Here is a 24335-nt window from a genome sequence, read left to right as displayed (position 1 = left end):
TTGGATTGGTTAAAAATTAAATGTGTTCCTATCCTAAAACCCGGTAAGCCTGAAAATTCTTCGGAATCGTATAGACCTATATGTTTAATCTCAACTTTTCTTAAAACTATAAATATGAAAATCAAAAAAGAACTAAATAAATATACAACAGAAAATGACATTATCCCTAAATATTCCTTTGGCTTTAAAAAGAAAACATCATCTGTAAATTGTGTAAATACCTTAGTTTCCTTAGTAAATAAAGCAAAGGGTGAGAGTAAAATAGTTTTAGTAACATTTCTGGACTTATCTAAAGCTTTTGATAATGTAAATATATCTAAACTACTTAATATTCTTAAAGATTATAATTACCCTCCGGAATTAGTGAATTGGCTGTATATATATTTAAAACAAAGGAATATTATCCTTACACTTAACGATGGTAGCACAATAGAAAGACAGACTAATAAGGGTCTTCCACAAGGTTGCCCATTATCACCAATCCTTTTTAACATATATACTTCGAAACTTCATTCTACTGAAATAGAGGGTATTCTTATTCAATTTGCAGATGATTTTGCTTTGGTAACCGAAGGTGATAATTTAACTATTGCCAGTAATAAAATGAACTCATCTCTTAACTTAATAAACTCTGAATTAATATCCTTGGGAATGAAAGTAAATTCAAATAAATCAGGTACAATATGCTTTTCCAATAATCCTCCCGATAACATTAATATTCATATAAACAATAATCCAATAGAAATCAAAGCTGTACATAAATATTTAGGTATCTGGATTGATCAAAAACTTAACTTCAAAACTCATATCACAGAAACTGTAAATAAGTGTAAACGAAAAATTAATATACTAAAAATGCTCAGCAGAAAAAAGGGTGGTTGCCATCCAGCTACTTTGCAAAAAATAAATAACTCAATTATTAGATCCGTTTTAGATTATGGTATTTCAGTTTATTCCTCCACTAGTAAAACAGATTTCAATAGACTTGAAAAAGTTCAGAACTTATCCATACGAACTAGCTTCAGATTTTTACAATCAACCCCAATTCATGTAATATATGCAGAAGCAGGTGAACTCCCATTAAAATACAGAGCACAATATTTAACTTTCAAAGAAATCCTTAAAACTTTATTCTATAATAATAGTCCTACTGTAAATAAAATTAAAGACTTGATCAATTCAGATGTAATACCTAAATACACTTCTTATTTAGAAAAAGTTGCATCAATTAATAATTTTCACATTCTTCAATGCAAAGCTTCAATAGACGACACAATTACACTAGACGATCTAAACAAACTCATTATTAACCCGGTAATCAACAATTTAAATAAAAATACAACCCCCATATCAGTTCAAAAGTTGTTGGTACAATATTTACTTAGAGATAACTTTTCAACTAATTTTAAAATTTTTACAGATGGCTCTAAAACAATTCAAGGTGTAGGTTACGGTTTTTATGATGAGAAAAATAGAAAGTCTTTCAGCTTTAAACTTAGTCCAGCTTTTTCAATAATGAATGCAGAATTAGTAGCAATTATAGAAGCAATAGAATACGCAATTAGCACAAACCAACTTAAAATAGTAATTTTGACAGACTCACAAAGTAGTTGCCTCAATCTTCTCAACCCTAATACAGACAATTATTTAATAAATAAACTTTTTACATTGATTTACTACAATAATTTGGAAGAAATTGTTATACAATGGATTCCAGGACATGTAAATATATTGGGTAATGATAGAGCTGATGCAGCTGCTAAGTTAGGTGTAAATAGAACACAACAAGAAAACTATGCTCTTACTTTAGGAGACTGCCTGTTAAATTTTAAACATGAACTTTTAACTGAATGGACCAGAGAATATGAAATGTTATCTACAGAAAAAGGTATTAAACACTTTGAAATAATGGATAAAATAGAACTTAAACCATGGTTTTACAATATACAACTATCAACAACAGAAACCATAATAATCAATAGAATTCGAACTTTTCATACGGCTACCAAAGAAAGACTTGCACAATGGAAACTCATTAGATCAGACATTTGTACCACTTGCAATATCCAGGAAAATCTACACCATATCCTTTTTGATTGTGTTAGACTTTCAACAATTAGAAGTAAGTACCCTGTTCTCATTCAGAAACTTGAATTAAAAAATATATTAAAAAATAAAAAACTAGACCAGTATTTACAGTTGGCTGAATTCATCAATGAAGCAAAAGTTAGTGTTTGATTCTTGTAAATATTCCTTTTTATTATCATATTTAATTATCATTATTTAATCACTTTATCTGAATAATCACTGGAGTAGTTGGTATAGATTACACTTTCATGAAAACACTCAAATAGTTTTGTTCGCGTAACCGTCATTTTGAATAACTGATACAAACTTGACACTTGGCAAATATGGACCAAACAGGTCTGAGCCATTTAAAAGGGAGAAAAAAAAAAAAAAAAAAAGTACTAGTAAACTGATCTTAAAGCTTACAAAAGCTTCAAACTAGAAAACGAGTTTAGCTCTATTAGTTCTAGTGCTACAAGCTCATCTTTTGATAGATTGTCAATCTGTGACTTTTCAGTGCCGACTGTTCGGCTTGTCATAACTAGGTTATCAGAACAAGTTATGATAGAGATTCTCGAATAATTATAACATTGCAGAACGCCATTGATGTAGAAACAGCAGTGCGTAATTGATCAATCGTTTTATCAACGGAGTACACAGCGCCCCCCTCCCTTAAAGATCGGACATTTGTGACGTAGCTGTAGGTTCTATAAGGCTAGACTAGAAATCCTCTACATAGAGATAAGCGGAAGTTACATATGTCGATTCGGCAACGCTGTTCATTTTGTTTACATCAGCTGCCAACACTTGCTGCAAAGCTAGATGTTCAAACTTTGTGCGTGACTTCGTAGTGGTTCAAGTTGTTTTGTTTACATTTTCTAATTATGGTAGATTTTTTTTCAAAATTTTGAAAAAATAGCGGAGCAATCGATGAAATCTGAAATTTATTGCAAAGTGTTAAGCTAAACATATCGGCAGAAATGAAGCAAGAAGCAGCAATGAAAGTTTTTTCGAGAAGTGCAGCAACAAAAGTTTCGTCATAAGCTTGAGCTTTTGAAAGCAGAATTAATTAAATTCTATCTTTTTACTAAACTTACATATACCGTCAATTTCTCGATATTAAAAATAAATAATTTTAATTTATTTAGTTCGGATTGCAATACCGTTCAATCGACGCCTTCTTACGAACGATCAGCCTGTTCATTTGGCTCACACTTTGACAGTTCTTTCTGCACGATTGGCTTACAATGGCCGCCTCCGCAGATCTCTATAATGTAGGATTACTAGGCTAGACCAACGGCATTAGAAAATCACTTTTTATTAAGTCCAGAGTTTGTAACATCGTCGTACTCCGTCCGGTAGACGTATCGCTCAGCGGGGGTTAAAGCGCAGATCGGCCAGATCGGGGCCAGAGGGTGCGTTGAGATTACAGAATTACAGAACTCCTAGAGCAATTCTTGGATAAACTCCTAGTATATATTCTGAACTCCTAGGTATATACATATTCTGTCCACTCGTTTCTACCTCAGACACTATACAGATGAATCACTCCCAGACAGTATCATCACAAACTTGATCGACATATGTACATTTCTCACAGAAAACATGTGCTTAGTTCAGAAATTGGTCATGTGTTGCATTAAATAATTTGAGAACCTACAACAAATTTCTACTTAACTACAGTTCTTATAGGGGAATGGAATTCAGTTTAAGCAAAGTGCTCCCATTTTCATCATCCCTAAAGGGATACAATCATTAAGCATTTTAAGCAAAGTGCTCCCATTTTCATCATCCCTAAAGGGATACAATCATTAAGCATCGTATATTTTCGAAATAGGATGAACTCGAGGATGACCTCATGCCTTATTAAAGTAATTTACAGTGAAATGATGTGATGGAGCTCACTTCGTCCCTTCCTTTACCTCAAAGCTCTTCTGCTGCTACATTGCCCTCCCATTCCATGGTTTGGTATCGGATTTCTCCACCTGGCCCTTCTTCATAGGCAAATATGCAAACTTTATTCACCACCACCGCCAGTCGGCAACATCGGATGAGATATTTTGCGTCCAATCGTTGTGCAGCATTTGCCAGAACATGAACCACGTGGGAAGCATGGTAGTAGAGCGGATCCCCCGGATAGAGAAGAAAATCGCATCCAAACGAATCGCCTCCGGTTATGAACACCGGACGAGTTTTCCAGAGATCCCTGAATATTTTGTATTTCAGGCGGTCGCACTCGGGAAGGTTATAATTAACATAAGTGCATTCTGGAAGGAGATATATTGTAGTGAATCCGATGTTCAACAATGTTCCCAGGGAAATGATGCATACCAGTCTTAAGAGGGTACTCCTGCGGGATTTGAATTAACCTGTCGATTTCCATTGTTGCCAGTTTGTGATTTTCTTCCTTTAATAGTTGTTCCTCATTAATTGTAATATCTGCAAAGAATCATAATATGTTATATTATTTGTTGTGTACCCAATTGCCATACCTAGGGCATGGACGATGAATTATATATTAAAAATAAAACTATCTAGTCCAAGAAACGCATATCTATACCTTCTTCCTTAACTCCACTTTTGAGCAGCTTTTTGCGTTTTCCCTCGATGATTTTAGGCAAATACTGTTTGAACTCCCGAAGTCTCTTTTCAACAACGGGTTGTCTCTGTTCGTCGATCTGTTTCTGGCTCAAACGGGCAAACTGTTGTTTGGCCTCTTCGCTTGGACACCGAGTCAGCTGCGCCTCCTTATCAATCAGTTCTATCAATCCTTCGTCGAGTGCCAATCTGATCTCCAGTGGAGTTAGCACAGCCGGAAGCCCAAAGCTACTGGCGCTTCGTGGTTTGGATACCGGTGTTCCTATCAGACTACCAACGATGCGGTGCGTGGAACGAAGTTTGATGTAATCTGTGAAATGGTTTGAGGCATTATATTGTGACCAAACTAGTTGTCTTTGTCTAAGTTACCTTCTACATCGTAGACAAAACCACGATTATGTTGAAATGTTACAGAAATCTTATCATCCATTTTTACTACGTTACTCAAAGTACAGCTGTTTTATCTCACAATAACTGTTAAAAAATTGTCACTGTTAGAATTAATTTAAATTCAATTCCATTCAAGATTACCGAGAATATTCTCTTTAAGCTTTGCATGGGTGGTGGGTGGTTTGTTTTTGATAAGTCGACTAACAACGCCAACGGCGCTCACGGTAAAAAACCCAATGTTCACAAATTTTCCATGGCACACACTCGATTTTTTTTTTGCGCGAATGGTTTTCTTGCTATAACAAATTGGAACCAACTCACATGGAAATTTGTACACTGGGAGACACGGTCAATACTATCCGTTCACGGAAAATCAAGTAAATAGGTTCAAAATTGTTAGAGCAAAAAAAAAACGATCCGTGCCAAAAATAATCTGATTCGCATCGGAAGGTTTTGTTCAGTGTTCTGTTTTGACAGCTGCCTTTTTTTACCCTGCGCATTTCATTCGCTCCAAAATATTTACAAACGTGTTTTCTGCCGCCACATGCGTTGCGTTAGCTCGTCGTTTTACTTGAAACATTTTCAAACAATTTTATTGTAAAAAAAAACATCTCTAATTAGTTTAACAAAACTCCCCTTCAAGTTAGAAGAAATGAGTTCGGGCGAGGAAGATACAAAGCCGTCGGTTGATACAAAACACGACTCCCATCACCACCACCACCAGGATCAAGATGAGCACAGGGGCTTCAGCAAGAATGCTATCCGCAAGCGAAGTCGCGAGTTTGCCCACCATCAGAACCGCATCATCGTGCGGAACGTGTCCTACAAAATAACCGACAAACTGTTGCGGTCCGAGTTCGAGAAGTACGGAACCCTGGAGGAGGTCAACATCCTGAAGCGTCCAGATGGCCGGCTTGTTGGTTGTGTGTTCCTGCAGTACACGAAGCGAGAGGAATCCGATCGGGCCATTCAGGAGATGGACGGAAACATCTTCATGGGACGGAAGCTACAGGTTCGTATAATTTAGGGCAGGAATTTGAATTTGAGGTGATTAGGATTACTCGAAAATAAGTACTTTCAATTTGTTTATCAAATGTTATAATCCTGACCCATATTGCCGAAGAAGATAACCCTCAGGCAGGGTGGTTACAACAGCGCGGATTTCGCGATTTTCGCGGATTTGACGCGGATTTGCCCCTGGAATTCGGCCCTCGCGCGGATTTGGCGCGGAATTGGTTTTGCTGTTCCGTCATGCAAATTTTGTACATGATTTTACTCTGATTTGCATCATAGTTCTTTGTGTGAGATTGCCTTCTTTTGATCCACCAATCAGCGCTTGACGAATCCCTTCGACGAACATTATTCGGTGAATCTTGTATATGAAAATACTGAGAGTTAAGCCCTTTTAGTGCTTGAAATAACTTTGATTCCCGTTGGTATGAATCCTAGAGCCTTTGGAAGAATGTTTCATTAATAATTCAATACGAAAATGATCTAGAAAGCTCTGAAGTCTGAACTAAACTAAGTTAGTTACATTACATCTATGTAGTTTATTGTCGTAGCAATCAACTTCATTTTGTATAATTAGTTATTACAACATACGTATTTAACCTTCCGTAACTCGCGCGGTTGGCCACCACCGTCAGCACCACGCTAATGCTAAGTACGAAAAGCGAGATTTTTTTAACGTGTTGTACAAAATACAACAGCGCGATCGCTCGAGGGTTAAGTAAAACATGCTAGCACTCTCTCACCTTTGTAATTGATCATCCGACACAACATATTATCTATTGGATTTAGAGGAATAAACTAAACTTCGAGCTCTACTTCGAATACTTCTTAGAAATTCTATAACAAAATCCAAGTAATCATCAAGGGTCTTCTTCATGGTGTATCCACGGAATTCCTCTATGGATCTTTTCTGATATTGTCCTTTTCTTATTGATCTTTTTGAATGATTTTTTTTCGGGTTAATGGTTCAGCTTCATCTATAAAATTCTCGAGTGATTTGTTTCGCAATGCCTGATTTTTTTTCTGTAAAAAATCCTGTAAAAATATCGAAAGAAGAAGATTATTCTCGAAAGAGTTTCTGACACAACGGTAAGACTTTTTAGTTCCAAAGTAGTGCACGCTGGCTGTAGTGTATAACAAGCACGCACGGCATTGGAACAGAGGGGACAAATTTCCTACGCGCATAGATTGATTGATCTTTTGAAAAATGATTCTAGGAATTTCATTACAAATATTTCTCAGGAATTCATGGCTGGAGTAATCTATCCATCAGAAGCCACTAGAAGAGCTCCCGTAACAATAGATTTACCGTTGGTATTTTCAGAGTGGTACACCGCTATTTGTAGTAGAAATCCTTAGATCATTTTAGAACAACTGTCGTGGCACCATGAAGGAAATTTATAAAAATGCATATATTTTTTTTATTTTTGTGTATTTTAACTAGTTGCTAATTCTACACTATTGCATATAAATCTTTATGAGAATTAATAGTGAAAACTTTGAAAAAAAAACCTGGGGAATCTTTAAAGGAATTCATGGATAAATAACTGGACAAGTACCTGGAAAATTCTAGAAAAAAAACCTGAAGGTATTTTAAACCAGCAAGAAAATCTTTTGAAAAATGCAATATCGTCTTTCAGGAATTTTACCCAGAATTTCCTCCAATGATTGCAGTAGGGATTTTTTAGTATTTTAACTGCGGAGGAAGTTATTTTCTGTTTGTACAGGCATCTTCCCTTGTGTTCCTTTGGAATTTCTTCAGTATTTCCTCAAGACGCTCTCCATAAACTACGCGTAGACTTATTTTTGACCATTTCAAAACCACCCTCATAGACTTTGTCCATACACAATTTTCGAAATAAGTATGAAGCTTAGACTTTGACCAGGCCACCTCCGCATCCTAACAGTCTATGCCCTACATAATTTGAAGACGAGCCCTAAGGTATTCTCCCTGGATAATACTTATCTAAAGATTATGTTTCTTTCTATTATGTCTCACTGACTGGGATTCTCCAGACATTACTTTTTTTTTAAATTTCTTAGAATTACCCTCACAATGTCCTACTCAAATTCATGCTTATTATTTTGAGAATTTCTCGAAAAATTTTGTATTAGATACTGTATATAAAAACTTCAGAAATTATTTCCGTTTCATTCAGCGTTTTCAAGGATTTTTAAGAAATAGCTCCATGATTACTTTTTTAAATTTTTCCAATATTTTCTTTGCTAGAAATTTCTTCACAAATCTTTTGGTATATTCTCCTGAATGACGAACTCTGGCAGATATCTTTAAGAACGCTCTGTAGATTGCTACAGCGATTTTACTAAAAATTACTGAAAAAAAACATGAAATAGAGTTGTGATAAAACGTTTTCAATATGCAGAAAAATTAGAACATTTAAGATGAACTGCGTTAATTTACGAATCAACAGTTCAACTCCCACCCGGCACTCAATTAATCCATTCCAGTAGAAAGTGCCTTTCCTTTATACACTATTGTAGATTGTTCAAATTTTATGATCAATATATACGTAATGTAGAAAAATGAAACTTTACTTCCACACTCTCGCGGATTTGGCGCAAATTTAATTTCACAATCGCGCGGATTTGGCGCGGATTCAAATTTTGCTCGCGCGGATTTGGCGCGGATTTTTTTTCCACGCTTCTCGTAACAACCCTGCCCTCAGGTAATCCAGTGAGATCATAAGAAAGGGTGTTTGGAGTTGATTTCTCTACAGAGCAGAAACTTTTCGTAATTATTCCATTTTTTATCATGGTAGCACAATTATCCTTTAGGCTGGCACAAATGTTGATTTTCGCTTATTTTAATAGAAAAATACACCCATAAGCCTGAACCTTATAAAACAATCGTTATGTTACTCATCCATCTTGGATTGCTTGGATCATTTCATTAAATTGCAAGATAAGCAATGCTGCTCGCATTTCTATCGAATAGGGCTCACAGACAGCAATCGCTGTAGCTGTGGTGCAGGCTAACAAGATATCAACCATGTTGTGTGGGAATGCCCAGAATACGGTATTGCCAGATCCGATTTATGTGTATCCCTCAGGGCCCGAGGAAAACCAGAAAAGGAAGACAGTAGAGATGTGTTGGGTAGACTTGATCTTGAGTACATGAAGCTTGTGTACGACTTTCTAAAACAAGCTGAAGTCTTTGTATGATATCCCCGTCTTGTTGTTCCACTTGTCCACCTCGTATCCCTTCGAAAATCGTTTGTTTGTATCGTTACAGGTTGTTCGTCCACTCTACGTTTGACCAGCAGCATCACGCCACAACATGCTGCCAAGTGTCAACGAAAAGCCCCCATCATCCTATCCTTTCCTAAAATATTTTTGTTCCCCCTAACCTCGACCAAACCGCGAGTTTTACGGTTCCCCAAAACTAACATAGTTTATAAGTCAAAAACATTAAATTGTAAAAAGTTTAAATTGAATTCGGCTCCGTTATGTCTGTTAGCGCATAAGCCTTAAATAAATGATTAAGTAAAAAAAAAAAAGATAAGCAATGGTTAATTTCATGTGATTTTTTTTTTCAGATATGCTACGCGCAACATAAGGGCACATACAAAAAGGCAAAAACAGAAACGGAGGTGAAAACCGAGGAAATCAAACAGGAAGACGATGACATTCAGGAAACGGAAATCAAGGAAGAAAGCGACGAAGATGAAGCCGAAGAAGAGGAAGAGGATGACGATGATGTGGAGGACGAGGATGATGAAGATGATGATGACGAAGACGATGACAAAGAAGACGTAAAAGAAGCACTGAAAGATGTGAAGCTAGAGGTCACACATCAAAGGGAGAAAAATCATCATGAGATAGAGGAAGGTAGAACGGTATTTCTGAAGAATGTCCCGTACGATGCAGATGAATCGAGTATCAAGGATGTCTTGTCGCAATTCGGCACCGTAGAGAAGGTACTTATCAACAAAGAACGGGCATCGGGCCACTCGAAGGGAACTGCATTCGTAATCTTCAAGTTGATGGATTCAGCTGAAATGAGCAGGAAACAAAGCTTGAAGATTCAGATAAACGATCAGTTTGTCGAAATCCTGGAAGCGTTGAAAAAGAAACAGATTCGGGATAAGGAAAGCAAAGACAAAGTGCCAAAAGATTCTCGAAATTTGTATCTCCTGAAGGAAGGTGTCATAATGGCGGGTTCACCAAGTGCGAAAGAGGTTTCCAAATCTGATATGGCTCAACGTTTGCAACTGGAGCAACGATGTGCTCAAATGTTGAAAAACCTCAACAGATTTGTATCAAGGGAACGGTTGACAATTCACAATTTGCCAGCAAACTATACCAACAACGATCTACGACAGATGGTTTTGAAGCATGCTGGTAAAAACCCCAACGAATGTCGTGTTATGCGAGAAAATAAGCCGTCATTCGGTAATCCCTCGGGGCAATCGCGAGGATACGGATTCCTGTCGTTCAAAGCCCATGCCACTGCCTTAGAAGTTCTCAGAAAGCTGAATAACAACCCGTCAGTTTTCGGCAAGAATCGCAGACCCATTGTTTCATTCAGTATCGAAGACCGAAAAGTGCACAACATCAAACAGCAACGGATGTTGAAGTCACGACTCAATAACCCCACGTACCAGCAGAAACTAGAGAAAATACGTGCCAAGAAAATAGAGAAACTAATTCGCAAGAAGGAGCATCAGAAGAACGCCAAGGAACAAATGGCCATAGTACCGAGCACGCAGTTTTCCGCTAAACATGCCAAAGCAGGAAACCCCAAACCAGCGACGAAAGAACGCCGGAGAAATATCATCGAAAGCACTGAAGATTTCAGTGGGGAAATATCGCGCAAAGGCAAGGTCGGTATCCGATCGAACAGGAAAATCAACACCCAAGCGGAAGCCCACGTTGCCCGACTGAAGGCCGAGAAGAAGGAAGCACGCAAGAAACGAGTCAAGCAGCAACACGAACGCAATCGCAACCTCAAGGCATCGCGACGAGCCCAGCAGAAGCAGCCCGGTTTCATGGCGCAGAACAAGGAGGATCGATACTTCCAGCAAACGGTCGGCAAGTACAAGGAGATGATCAGTCAAGCAACTAGCAATGCGAGCGCTCGTAATAAGTGGTACAGTGAATGAGATGTGAATAAAAGCGAGGCGATATTTGTTAATGAGATGGTTGTTTTTTTTTTGTTTTGGGCATCTAGATAAACCGCATTTGACATAGGTAAGTGTGATAGATTATTTTATTAAATGTACAAGAGGGTCACAGACAAACGGACGTAACACTTCGAACATTTTTCGATTCAAATCATTGTTTCAGAAACATATTCACATGCTTAAGGGCAAACTTGGCGGCATGCACCGTGCGGTGCGAAAAAAACGTGTGCTTCTCACAATCTCAAGTACTTGTCTCTTGTCTCAAACTCAAATTCTCTTGAGAGACAGAGACGTATGATTGAGAGCTTTCGTAATTGTGCGTGAGACAAATCGCAGCACCAGCTCCACGGCACAGGGAGTAATGCACGGTGCTTGGGACTGTGCTTGTCACCAAACAGAAAAAATCACTTAGTTGAAATTTTCAACCGCGCGTCCGAGTAACTGTTGTGTAGCGAAAAATTATAACCAGCCTCAACAAACGGTAGCTGTCGAAATGGGAAACGAAATAGAAGTTAAATTTACTTTAGCTTTTCAATTTCCCGAAAACGCTGCACAGCCAACTATTGAAGATATGGCACGGTTTGTCAAAACCCTCAAAGGTGACCGGTCAATGATGGACACGGCATACAAAATTTCTGACGAGAAAGCCGTGTTCATTCGTTTCAAGTGTGAAAGTGCGATGAACTTTGTTCTGCAGAACAACAGCAGTGTGCTGCCGTTTCTTTACACCGGCGGAAAAAAAGTGATGGTGCACATGTCGGTAGCGGGAGGTCACACACGATACGTTCGGGTGTTTGATCTTCCACCGGAGGTACCAGATACTGAATTGTCTTCAGTACTAGGAAATTACGGCACAGTCAAACGCGTCGTTCGTGAACGTTTTCCAGCAGACAGCGGTCTGAATATGTTTTCTGGTGTCCGTGGAGTACACATGGACATCAAGACGGAAATCCCGGAATTGCTCACCTTCTTCGGTAGGAAAGGGCGGATCTATTTTGATGGGATGAAATTGACGTGTGCACATTGGATACAAATGGACGTGTGCAAATTGGATACGCATCTCAAAAAAGCCTGTCCGATTATGACACCACAGCGGGGCGAAGAAGTAAAAAAGCAACAGGGAAAACAACAGTCAACACAAGCTACCGAATTCGAACGGGACGAGTCAGGAGCCGCCGGGTGTTCGAGTGAAACAACACACAAACGACAACAGAAAGGAAAAGAAATCACAAAGAAAACAGAGAAGCGCCAACTGTCTATTGACTGCAGATTCCAACAACCAGCCACAGGAGAAAAGGCCGCAAACGAAAGACAATGAAAGCGACGACGACGACAGCATGATAACAATATCAGATGATGTGCAAAACAATTCTGGTCACATAGGGGATAGCAATACCAAAGTGGACACTGACAGTGACAGTGAAAGTGAATTAGAATTACTTGATTTTAAGGTTGCAACTACCGAAGCAATTCGAGCTTGGAATGACAAGAGGGAACGAATGTCCAGAAAACAAGCAAAAAAGGTTGAACGTTTACTAAGTAAGAAAAAATAGTCTCCACACTCTGTATCTGTTTTGACTCATAACCTTTCGGAGACGAACCAGCCTCGGGCTGAAAGTCTCGATAATAAAGACAAAAAAAAATCACTTAATAAATAAATTGAAGAGTTTGTGTTTTCGGCAAAGTTGTTAAGCTTGTCAAGGGTTGACAAGTGATGGTCGTTTGATTCGAAATTTTCCCAATCATGCGTAGTATCAAGCCAAGTGCAAAGCACGGAGACAAGCACCGAGAGAGTGCATACGACAGAGCGTGAGAGTCTCTCACTGAGAGACAGGAGAGCTCCAGCGCGCGGCAAAGTAAGCGAGCAACACACAACCGATTGCACGTACTCGTCTTATTCTGGTTTGTTGTGCTGTCTCGTAGCAGCGTGTGCGGCACGCAAAGAGTTTTCAGTCGCACCCTATCCCTGGTTTGACGATGTGATGCTTTCGAGTGAACCGTTTATGCTAGTTATTTTTGTGATTCTTGTTCTTGTGTCTCCAATATATTAGGAAGCTTGGTTAAGGTGAAGATATGACGAAAAACACCTCGAATTTTCTAGAGCATAAATCTGAAGAACCAAACAATGGTTTGCGCTAAAAAATTGATCGATTAGTTGCCCGCTGATGGTAAACAATCGATTAACTTTTCAGCGCAAGCCGTCGTTTGGAGTCAGGAGCGGCTTCGCCTTATCTTTGGGGCTGCAAAACGGTGAGTCGATAAGGAGAGCGTTCAACATAGCACTGGTCCTCACAAACTTCTACCTCATGCTTCCACGGGTCATGCGTCGAGGAGCTAGAGAACCGTGCTGCTGATATTCCAGAAGGTGGAAACGTAGAAGATCAAATGGAGCGCCATCAAGAACGCCTTCATCGTCACCGGCGTGAATAATTTGGGTGAGCTACGCACCCGGAGAAAACAGTGGATCACAGCTGATATCTGGAGGAAGATAGAGGAGCCGTAGCCCGTCAGCGCTATTCGACTCTCGAGAAGGAAGTAAAACGCTTATGTAGATGGGAGAAAAGAGCGTGGACGGACTCCCTAGCCGACGAAGGCGAGAAAACCGCTAACTCCGGAGACATCCGTCTTCTCTACGATGCTTAACGTTGCCTTAGTGGGACTAAGATGAATGCTACGATGCCCTTGAAAGAAACGTCTGGACAGTTATTGACCGACCCAGTTGAAACGCTGGTTCGAGCACTTTGGAAACCTTTTTCAAGTGTTGGCCATGCCATCAACACCGAAGCTCCATCAGTGCAGGAGATAGAAACAGTCATACTTAGCATGAAATCGAACAGAGCCCCGGGGGTCGATCGCATATCAGCTGAGATGCTCAAGCTGATCAGTATCCACACAAGCACAACTGATGCATCAATTATTCTGCAACATATGGGACACGCGACATTTCCGGCCGACTGCATGCAAGGCGTCTTAGTAAAGGTAGTCAAAAAGGGTGACCTGACTGTATGCGATAATTGGCGGGGCATCATGTTACTGCAAATCAATGAATTCCAAGAGTCTCTTGGAGTTCATTGATTACGAAAAAGATTTCGACCGTCTCAATCATGAAAATATGTGGGAAGCCCTCAGGCGCAAGGGTGCCCCTGAGAAAATCATCGGCCTAATTGGCTTCTTTAGCGGTGTTAAGATAATTCCATATTCTGAATCAGCATGCAAAACTGAGCCGAAATCCAAATTTTCATGAATTTTGGTGCCCGGGAACCTATTTAAAAATCAGTTTGAAGTTTGTATGGGAGCGATTTGTCGAATCACCCCTCGTCGCATTTTGTACTGGGCGGAGCTGTCAAGCAGTGGGCCAGCTGTCAAAAGGTAATTTCGAAAAATCTCTTTGAAATTGATTTTAGGTATCTAAACAAAGTTCTAAAAATTTGAACTTGAAATCTAGAAATCTGAGAAAAGGTGCTCTTTCGTTTAAAAATATAAAATCATTGAATTTTTCTTAATTTAAAAACCCAATTGAAGCACAGTGCAGGGCATTTTCATGCAGAGTACTGCATAACGGTGTTTTATCCGATTTCATCCGGGTCGTTGCTGGAGTGAGGCAAGAATGTATTCTATCACCGCTTCTGTTCCTCATCATAATCGACGAGATCCTGGTAGGAGCGATTGATAGTGAAACAAATCGTTGGGTGCTGTGGCAGATCTTACCATGGAGCACCTAAATGACTTCGAATTGGCTGATGCATTGCTCTCCTAGCTCAACGGCAGTTCGATGATCTTGCCATTTGCTATCAACGTCAACAAGACCAAATCGTTCGATGTAAACACGATCAACCCTTCCAGCCTTACGGAAGCTAGGCCATCAGTGGAGAATGTTGAAAGCTTCCAACATCTTGGTAGCCAAATGGTAGCCGATGGTGACATCAAGATCGACATAGGTGAACGGATCAGGAAGGCGAGGGCTGCTTTTGCGAGTTTAAGAAACGTATGAAAAAAAAAACAACCAGATTAGTCGACGCACCAAAATTCGAATTTTCAACTCAAACGTGAAATCTGTGCTGCTATACGCCAGTGAAATCTGGTGTGTATCAGTGGAGAACACTCAACGGCTGCAGGTCTTCATCAATAGATACCTGCGGTATATAATTCGTGCATGGTGGCCTCACAAATGGATTTCCATAGTCGATGTCATCAAAAGCCGATAGGATTAGGGACAGAAATTCTGGAGCGAAAATGGAGGTGGGTTGGCCACACTCTACGCAGGGGCGAAAACGAAATCTGTAAGCAAGTGTTAGATTGGAACCCAGCAGGACATCGCAGCAGAAGCAGAACCATAGGCTCATGGCGGCGCAGCCGCAACAACGAAACCATGCAAGTCGAAAGAAATTTGACCTGGCCACAGCGATGACGGGCAATCGCCCAGGATGGAGATTTTTCAATTCGACCCTATGCACCACCGTGGGTCCCCAGGAAGTTTCCCGCCTTTGGATATAAGACCAGGTTCTGCCGCTTCCAAACCTCTGGGAAGACACCGTCATTCACACATTTCTGTGTAGCAGATCTAACCATCTCGATATCCTCTGCAACAGCACTTTTTGAAGAATGGGTCACATTATCCCTTTACTTTATAAGATTTTCTTTTTAACGAATGCTCGTGATTGCATAGATTACCTAGATTGAGTTTAAATAAGGGCGAAAGTAACATGAGAGAGTTCTCTTCATCGACTCTCTCTTCTTCAAATTAAAGTGACAAGATGCAAGTATGATTGCACTTTATGGTCATAAATCGCTAGGTTGCGATGCAATCTAGCGTCTAAGTGTAAAAAAGTTCGATTGAATTTGCATCTTGTCACTTTAATTTGCAGAAGAGAGAGTCGATGAAGAGAACTCTCTCATGTTACTTTCGCCCTTATTTAAACTCAATCTAGACATATGCTACTGAAAACAGTCTAAAATTACAACTATATTACTTTCAGTATATTCATAAGATATCACTCAGCTGAGCACTTCAATCTATGGTCTATGAGGACTTTCACAGTTATTAACTGAGAACTTAGGTCAGACTGTATCACTGTATCTCGTTTTACGCTAATCTACACTCTGAAAAATCCACATGTCAAGGCTACGTGGAAAATCACGTAGCGTCTGAAAAGTGTTCATTTGCCTGAATTTATCTGATGAAGGTGACTATTATCTAGCCAGAGATAAATATGATATGATGTTCCAGTTGCCTTTATGCAGCTTCTCAGTATCTCTCACTTGGAAATTACGTAGCCACCTGAGTTCATTGTGACAACTTCATTCCGTGTTCATTGTTGTGATGCCGCTATCATTTTGTGTGCATGTCATCGCCAAGATGGCGTAATTTGAAAACAAACCTCGACTCCTGATTTTTTTTTTCGATATCACCCGACATTTTTGTCAAAGGTAAGTTGATTAAACTTAAAAACTAATTAAAATTAATTGGTATGCAATGTTTTTTATTGTGCTACGACAGGAATTGTTATTGTTTAGGCACCGCTGAACGGGTGCCGTCGATGAAAACTGCAAGCTGCTAACAGAAATGATCCGAAGAAGAATAGCAGCATTCTGTTTCGGCAGCACACTACATGCACCAACATCGCCAAATAAGGCATACGCAGCAGTAGCAATTATTTTCAAAGTGCGAACTGTTAAATACTTGCGACGACCATAATGTGCCAAGACTTAGTGCCAGATTTAGTGTAAATAAACAGAAATTTGACCGAAGTCAATTTGTTATTATTGCCAAACCAGTCAAAAAATGAAGTTTTCGACTAATGAAAATCGTTTTTTTCTCAAAATTATTGCTTCTGACCTTACTTCGAAAGTGGTGTGCCTTGTAGTATACAAGGTCCATTAAATTTAAATACACAGCGCACCTCTTCCGAAGTTGGATCCGACGCAAGCATTTTGATAAAAAATCGATTTCAACTCGATCAATACTGAATAAACAAACCCTAGCATAAAACACCGTAAAATTCATCACACTATTGAATAAAACACACTAGGGTACCATCTAAATGCTACTAAAACATTTCGTGAAATGTACTGGAAAAATCACGTAGCAGCTATGTGGAACTCCGATGGAACAGTAACAGTTCATCGGTTCATGCGTTCATTGTTTGTTACCTTCGGTTCACGTAAGTGCTACGATGCGATGGAAAAAAGCTACGTACCTTTTCAGGTAGCCTTGACGTGAAGATTTTTTGGAGTGTAGCTATGTCATGATTTTATCGAAATACCAAGACAGGGACATTTTTTTGTGATATCACACAAACGCAGTGAAAGTAAAGAAGCAGTTATAAAATATCAATTGCCGAATTTTATTGCAATACTCAAACTATACGCAATGAAACAGAATGAAGACATTTTCGAGTTTTTTTTCCTCGCAACAAGTTTTAACACGTTTGAAAGAAGTAACCTAAGCGTTTGCTCACTTCGAAATGGCATGAAATAGTAGAAATAGTACAAGTACAAACAAACAACTTTTTGTAATTTTATCGAAAACAGAACTGTGGGAAAACGCATCGAATAGCGTTGAAAATTAAAAATAGTTCAGCACACTAGGCTACAGCGGGGACTGTTAAGTTTTTTTTTGTATTTGCTGAACGGGGTACGTTTTTGGTTGTTGCTTCTTAACCTTTTTCAGCTGTTATATTATCTCCTTTTCATAGGTCAAATATCGCTTTAAAAATACGTTTACGTTCTTTGTTTGAGATGTCAAAATTTTGCAAACGAGGCAATTCTAATTGTAGTACACTTAGCATCTGTATTGACATATACGATGTAGCAAAAAAAATCCATTACTATATAAATACAGGGTTAGACTGCCATAAACTTTTATACTTGTACAGTTCCTTGAGTTGTTGAACAAATCACGTTCAGTCCTAGGTTTTTATTCTTTCACTAATCCTGAAATAGTTCTATCTGCTCGGTTCTACGCTTATTGGTTGTTCGATTCGACTTAGCATCTAAAACTGTTGCATTTGTTTCTGCCCTTTTTTTGTCCTATACATATTCAAGAACGAATACAAAACCCCATTGTTTTATCGTATTGCTTACTGCTACTAATGCAAAACAGACCACACGCTCGCACATATCCCAAATTTATATGTTTTATACAAAAATCACACATTCTTTTCCCTCTCGCTCTCAAGACTTCTCTTTGATATCAGGATTGACTTTACTTCTACTCTTCAGGCATAAGAAAGCCAACTAAGTGGCCGATTAGGCAGTTTCTGTTACAGTCACATCTCAAAACATACGCCCACGGATATGATTAGAACCAAGGTCAGTTGAGGGATCGCTTCCTTTGGGTACCTACGGAAAGAGACTTTCTTCGGGTAGTAATAGTGGAGGTTTTGTTGGCACTGCTGCTGCCGCTATTACCACCGCTGTTGTTGCTGCTGCTCCTGGTGGCATTGCCAATGCTGCTGTTGTGGCTAGCACTGGCAGTGGACGATCGTTTGTTGGAGTGTGGTGAAGCATAAGAAGACGATTGAGATGGATTGGGGTGAGCGGATGAATGATGTGTGTCTTTGTTGGCAGTGTTGTTGGCTAATGATGAATTGGAATGAAGCGCGGCACTGGCACTTCGACGACGGGATTGTGAAATGGCTGTAATATGTTACATGAATTGTAGACACATATAAACATCCAGATGGAGCACTCGAGACTAGTGTGGGTCATTGTCCAGAAAAGTCGGTCATAGTAAATCGTTTGCATCTGTGTGGGACTCCAAATGACTCTGAGTACATAGGATGCATCTAGATATTCACACATAGCGTTTGATTTTTGTATAAGGATTAGTTTTCTATAAAAATGTCGAAAAACTGCTGATGAAATATCACCAGAATAAAATACAAAATCTAATGGTAATTCTCGCGATAAACAACAACACCATTTCCCACAGATTTTTTTTCAGCAAAAAGTAACAAGTGATGCACTAATTATAGAAAAAATACTATCTGAAGGAAGAAGATAGAGTTGTTGCGAAAAGCCGTGTGTCATAATCATAATATGGCACGGGTTTCAGCAGATCATGTTAACTTGTTTGTTTCCCGGTTTCATACGCAAAGGGTTCATTCAAATATTATGTAACGCTAAGGGAAGGGATTTGCTGTTGTGTTACGCTTCATAGAAAATTTAGGGAGGGAATTCAAAGTTGTTAAAATTTGTGTTACGTAATATTTGAATGAACCCAAAACAGTAATGCTGACCGGTTGGTAAATGCGATGAGGTAACATTTTGCCCAACCGAAACAAGTGAGTACAGGGATGTTTTATAAAACCTATTTAACTCGAAATTGACCATATTTATAAATTTCCATTTAAAAACTAAATTATCAAATTAAGCCAAGCTTCCGGCCGACAAAATTTAGTCATGATTAACAACCGAAACAGTATGTTGAAACTGAATGATGAAACTGCACAACACAAAATATGAATCACGAGTTGCCAAGAAGGTATCCTATATAAAAATAAATTCATAAAACGAGCTCACCGATACGACTATTTGATTCGAAAAATTAACGTGCTATTGCTGTTTTACTTCATAAACCTGACAAACTTGTTTCGCCATATATGTGGACTATTCTCGATACTAATAACCATAACAATTTCAAACGCTATGTGGAAAGCCAGTTTGCTTTAAAATTTAGCTGACTTGCTAACAAAACCCATGACCCGTAAAAATGGCAACGATGACCCACCCTACTGGAGACGCTGATGAACATGTATGAAGCGTTACCGTAGTGGGGCGATATATGCAGCACACACGACACCGGCACTCAGCTAAGTGAACACTTACCATTTTTGTCAATCGTCGAAACGGAACTGCCAGCATGTGTGGCAGCACCCGCGCCGGCAAGTGAGAAGTTACTTTTGGCAGGGGTCATTGTTGGTTTGACCCGCTTATCGCTTCCGGTTCCAGCCGAGCCAGCTTTGTGGGAAGGAGTGGACGGAGTTCCGCTTGCGCCTGCGCCAGCTCTATCCGTTGCCTTCTCTGTCTTTGGTTGGGCCTGCTTGTGTACGGTCACAGTGTTCCAGTATTCCATCTGGTCTTTTCGAGACGTGGCTACTTGCTTCTGGAGATCCGGATTCTCAAACAACAAATTCTAGGGAAGGCAAACAAGATTAAACAGTTTTTTCAAACATGTTCTGTTAGATTCTATTTCGATGAAGATGTTTCTATGCCACACCACCTAACTTAAAGCAATAAACATGTCATTAAATGAAAATGAAAGCGAAAATCTTAATTTTATATGTGTTTGGTATGAGCTTGGGGAATACAGGGTGTTAGGTTCCTGAGTGCAAACTTTTTAAAGGGTGATAGAGGACCATTAATGGTGAAAAAAATTGTTCTACGCATATGGTCAAATCTCAACCGTTACGTAGTTATTGAACTTCCCATGTTTTTGACTCTCATTGCCTTAACTGGCTACAACTTGACAATGGTCAAATTTATCGCAATTTTTTGACCCTTGTTCAAAAGATTATTGAATTTACAATCAAATGGCATCTTTGAATTGATTGTTTTAGTTAAATAACCAAGTTTTCTACAGTCAAATTGCTCAAAATAGTCTGTTTTAATTCGTTTTTGTCAATTATCTTTGAAACATGCATAATAAATTAAAATTCTTTCTTTGGCAAAGTTGTGGCCTCTGTTCCACTATACAATTCGTTCTTTGGCACCAAACTTCTAGCTCTTATCGTTTTCTTGCAATTTCGATTTAAATGTGCGGCACAGTGCGCAAAAAAGTGCTTACCTTGACTTTTGCAAATTTATGACCTGAAATGCGGTGTTTAAATCAAAATTGCAAGAAAACGATAAGAGCTAGAAGTTTAGTGTTAAAGAACGAATTGTAGAGTGGAACAGGGGCCACAACTTTGCCAAAGAAAGAATTTCAGTTTATTACGCATGTTTCAAAGATAATTGACAAAAACAAATTAAAACACACTATTTTAAGCTATTTTGCTCTAGAAAACTTTATTATTTAACTAAATCAATCGATTCAAAGATGCCATTTGATAGAAAAATAAATAATCTTTCGAATAAGTGACAAAAAATTGCGATAAGTTTGACCATTTCAAAAGTTATAGCCAGTTAAGGCAATGAGAGTCAAAAACATGGGAAGTTCAATAACTACGTAACGGTTGAGATTTGACCATATGCGTAGAACAATTTTTTTCACCATTTATGGTCCTCTATCACCCTTAAAAAAGTTTGCACTCAGGAACCTAACACCCTGTATAGTTTTTTAATCTAATTCTGCATCGTAATCTCATGTTATGCATCTCATTTCAGAATCATAAGTTTCACTTGTCCACACTGATTCATATGCAACTTTGAGTTCCCTTATAAAAATGCATTATGTTCATAATGCAAGTCATTTTAGCAATTACATAAGATCATAAAGGTCATTTGGCATTTGCAGTAAGGTACACCGGGGCAAGTTGAAACGGGTGGGGCAAGATGAAACAGCGGGTTAACATGAGGTTTTTCAATGATGCTAAACAGCTTGAATGCCTTAACACAAAGTTTTTGATTCAAACAATCTTTTGGCGAAAGAAAAATTTCCAAATTGTAATGAAAACTATTTCAAAACTTCGTGTTTCATCTTGCCCCACCCGTTTCAACTTGCCCCGGTGTACCTTAGTCATCAGAGACAAGAGTATAGGAGAGACTAACGGCTCTGGCGATGTTACCAGTTTATTGTCGCTTCTGTGACGAGGAGAGAGAAACATCAGAACACATCCTCTGCTATTGCAGGTTCCCAACGTAGGTTCAAAGTTCTTAGCAAGCCCTTCTTAGGGCCTGCTGACATATGGATCTTATCCCCTAAGCACGTGGTTGGCTTTATAAAGCTAGTCTCGCCAGAAAGGGGGAATCACATACTGTAACTCAGGATCTCAATTCATCCATAATATATGGTCTTGAATTAAGTCGATACTAAAGCTGCTAGTACACAGGGTCAAATATTTGTCCAAAAAGAAACCAATGATCAAACATCTTGTTTGACTCGATCGAATTTTCATTAGTGTCAAACTGATGTTGTTTCTTGAGTTCTTTCCTTGTCAAATATTTGACCCTGTCTGCCCGGATAAAAACTGACCATAGGGTGTTTGGTGAAAACCATTCCTGCACCATACAGTTTACCAGCTACAATAAAGTGTATTGTAATGAAATGGTTCGCTATACTATACATTTACATTGGATTTTTATGTAAAAATATATCATACTGTTTTTCTTACGTTTGAACCATTCACTTTTCCGAAACATTATTTTTCCGTGAATTTTTAATTATTTATTTAGTTTAAGATTTTTTCCGTGCTTTGTTTTGTTGATGTTTGTGACTTTTTTGATGCAAAGGAAAGGAAAGAGAAAAAAGTGAATAAGTTGAAACATCAATTTAAAGTCAATAACATGTTTAAATCAGTGGTAAATCAGATGTCCTAAGAACTGCAGGTCCAAGCAGGGTTCCAAGAGATATGGTGTGGTATGGTAGGTGTGTAGGGTGCGATGAGAGAAATACGAATGTAGGCCAACCCGGAAAGATGCAGGTCAGATTACGGTAAATCCACAGACAAACAGACGTAACACTCTTCAAAACGGCTTGGTACATGCATTTAACGATCAATTCAAATTTCATTTGATTTGCGCGATCGTTCTACCAGAGACGCTAGTGTTCGATCGCTTTGACGTTTGCCAGTGTACACGTTGCTGAATGATGCAAACGAAAATTACAGGCAGTTTGTGTAGTAGTGTGCGTGTCAGCAAAACGTCAAATCGAAATCCATCATGGCCGACAGTGTCGCGCGCGGTTTTACCAACAGGTGGCAGTGTGCTCATGAAAATGACACCGGGCAAAAGTTTTTAAAGAATTTCCTCTAAGAGTTACGTCTGTTTGTCTGTGGTAAATCGGTGGATGAGTTCAACACTATTTTTTCGGTAGTTTTCTCGTCTTCTCTCACTTGCCTTCGACCACAATCGAATCAAATGCGATTGACAAACTTTATCTTTGACGTAGAGCCATCTTTAACATATGGACTGAACCAGTCTTGTAAACATTCGACATTTTTCACTACCTTCATTTCGATGCCGCAGTCGGGTGTCAGCTTGCTCTGTTACATTCATGCGCTACTGTTACCTCTTACACACAACACGAGCGGTAGGACGAAGGTCAATAAACATAGAAAAGGGCCAAATTAATGTCGTCTGACACGATGACATTTGTCTAATTCTAGCTTTTCGCATGGATTTTAGCCAATTCCGATTATGAATGTTAATATTAGTTTATTCTTGTTTGTTGAATTGAATACAACACACATATGGCCATCACAGCTCTCATTGTGGAAGAAGACAGGAATAACAAAAGCCGAACCGTCTCCCGAAGACGCAATCGTGGTCAAGTGCATTCGTTTGACATTTTTGTTTCGTACGGTAGTTTGATTGCTTGTGTTGCGAATGTCGGAGACAAAGGCAGCCGAATATCGACGAAAAGGTGTAAATGACTGTGATCTCTAACAAGACTGGACTGGACTGAACACTGAAATGACTTCTAATATAGGTTCGTCTGCTGGTTCGCTTTTTAACCTAACTTATATTTGAATCGAACTTGACAGTTTTCTCATGAGTTGTTATGTATTTCAAGCTGTAGTCAAACTGGTGCCTCAATATTTCAATAACGGTTAAGCACGCTGTAATGATACTTATGTACCTCGTCACCCACTTCATGCAAATACATTAGTGGTCTAATAACACTTAGCGCGCTCGGCATAGTTCCATCATGCCGCTCAAAGTGTTGCCACAAATAATGCTTAGTTTGCAAAACCCAGTTATCTGGCTGGTGGGGCATGGGAGCCTAAGCTTCAACTGTTAATGCAATCAGAGACTACTCAGACTTAGACGTGGGCGATCGTGGGTTATCGAAAACGCTCTGGAGAATTTCCAAAGCGCATTCTTATAAATCTAGTAAGCCTAATGTGCCATTAACAGGAGGAAAATGACAAGATAATATAACAATATATGGTTTATGTAATGTAAAACAATACAACATAACAAAAGAGAACCATTCCAAAACCATTTGATTAAATGTATAACCAG

General features: G+C 39.0%; 3 protein-coding genes and 1 long non-coding RNA gene across 7 annotated transcripts in view; 2 read left to right on the top strand and 2 right to left on the bottom strand.

The window, feature by feature from the left end:
• Positions 1 to 3369: 3369 nt before the first annotated feature.
• Positions 3370 to 5214, bottom strand: LOC109431323 (tRNA-splicing endonuclease subunit Sen34). Of its 2 annotated transcripts, XM_062859650.1 has the most exons (5): positions 5197 to 5214; positions 5035 to 5139; positions 4628 to 4975; positions 4399 to 4506; positions 3370 to 4334 (listed from the first exon to the last, which is right to left on the bottom strand). In XM_062859650.1, exons 2-5 carry the CDS (start codon positions 5093 to 5095, stop codon positions 3991 to 3993), a joined length of 861 nt encoding a protein of 286 aa, XP_062715634.1. In that variant the 5' UTR covers positions 5096 to 5139; positions 5197 to 5214; the 3' UTR covers positions 3370 to 3990. The 2 variants fall into 2 exon arrangements, with proteins under 2 accessions (XP_062715634.1, XP_019563091.2); XM_019707546.3 differs by lacking the exon at positions 5197 to 5214 and having other exon boundaries at positions 5035 to 5190.
• Positions 5215 to 5563: 349 nt separating this feature from the next.
• LOC109431307 (RNA-binding protein 28) lies at positions 5564 to 11226 on the top strand. The gene is made up of 2 exons (XM_019707524.3): positions 5564 to 6067; positions 9624 to 11226. Exons 1-2 carry the CDS (start codon positions 5708 to 5710, stop codon positions 11187 to 11189), a joined length of 1926 nt encoding a protein of 641 aa, XP_019563069.3. The 5' UTR covers positions 5564 to 5707; the 3' UTR covers positions 11190 to 11226.
• A 4670-nt stretch (positions 11227 to 15896) lies between these two features.
• LOC134291649 (uncharacterized) lies at positions 15897 to 16958 on the top strand. The gene is made up of 2 exons (XR_009999211.1): positions 15897 to 16637; positions 16708 to 16958. It is a non-coding gene; the product is annotated as an uncharacterized LOC134291649 (long non-coding RNA).
• A 572-nt stretch (positions 16959 to 17530) lies between these two features.
• LOC109431288 (polycomb protein suz12) overlaps positions 17531 to 24335 on the bottom strand; it is a 31491-nt gene continuing 24686 nt past the window's right edge. Inside the window, exons 5-6 of one of the 3 annotated variants that reach the window (XM_019707503.3) lie at positions 20040 to 20346; positions 17531 to 18848 (exon numbers count right to left, since the gene is read on the bottom strand). In XM_019707503.3, coding sequence (XP_019563048.2) covers positions 18523 to 18848; positions 20040 to 20346 — 633 coding nt within the window. In that variant the 3' untranslated portion in view covers positions 17531 to 18522. The remainder of the gene's footprint in view (positions 18849 to 20039; positions 20347 to 24335) is intronic. The other 2 variants (XM_029868411.2, XM_062859649.1) reach the window with 2 other exon arrangements.

The sequence above is a fragment of the Aedes albopictus genome, chromosome 3 (genome assembly GCF_035046485.1).
Source record: "Aedes albopictus strain Foshan chromosome 3, AalbF5, whole genome shotgun sequence".
Taxonomy (NCBI): Eukaryota; Metazoa; Arthropoda; class Insecta; order Diptera; family Culicidae; genus Aedes; species Aedes albopictus.
Note: the sequence above shows the minus strand (reverse complement) of the source record. Positions and strands in the feature narration are given on the sequence as shown.

What these genes read in the sequence shown, in the direction of transcription:
- LOC109431307 (XM_019707524.3), top strand. Translation starts at nt 5,708, where the DNA reads ATGAGTTCGGGCGAGGAAGATACAAAGCCGTCGGTTGATACAAAACAC. An exon ending in TCATGGGACGGAAGCTACAG is followed by an intron (nt 6,068 to 9,623) that starts GTTCGTATAATT and finishes TTTTTTTTTCAG; the next exon opens with ATATGCTACGCGCAACATAA.
- LOC109431323 (XM_062859650.1), bottom strand. Translation starts at nt 5,095, where the DNA reads ATGGATGATAAGATTTCTGTAACATTTCAACATAATCGTGGTTTTGTC. An exon ending in TTTTGTCTACGATGTAGAAG is followed by an intron (nt 4,976 to 5,034) that starts GTAACTTAGACA and finishes ACCATTTCACAG; the next exon opens with ATTACATCAAACTTCGTTCC. An exon ending in AAGTGGAGTTAAGGAAGAAG is followed by an intron (nt 4,507 to 4,627) that starts GTATAGATATGC and finishes GATTCTTTGCAG; the next exon opens with ATATTACAATTAATGAGGAA.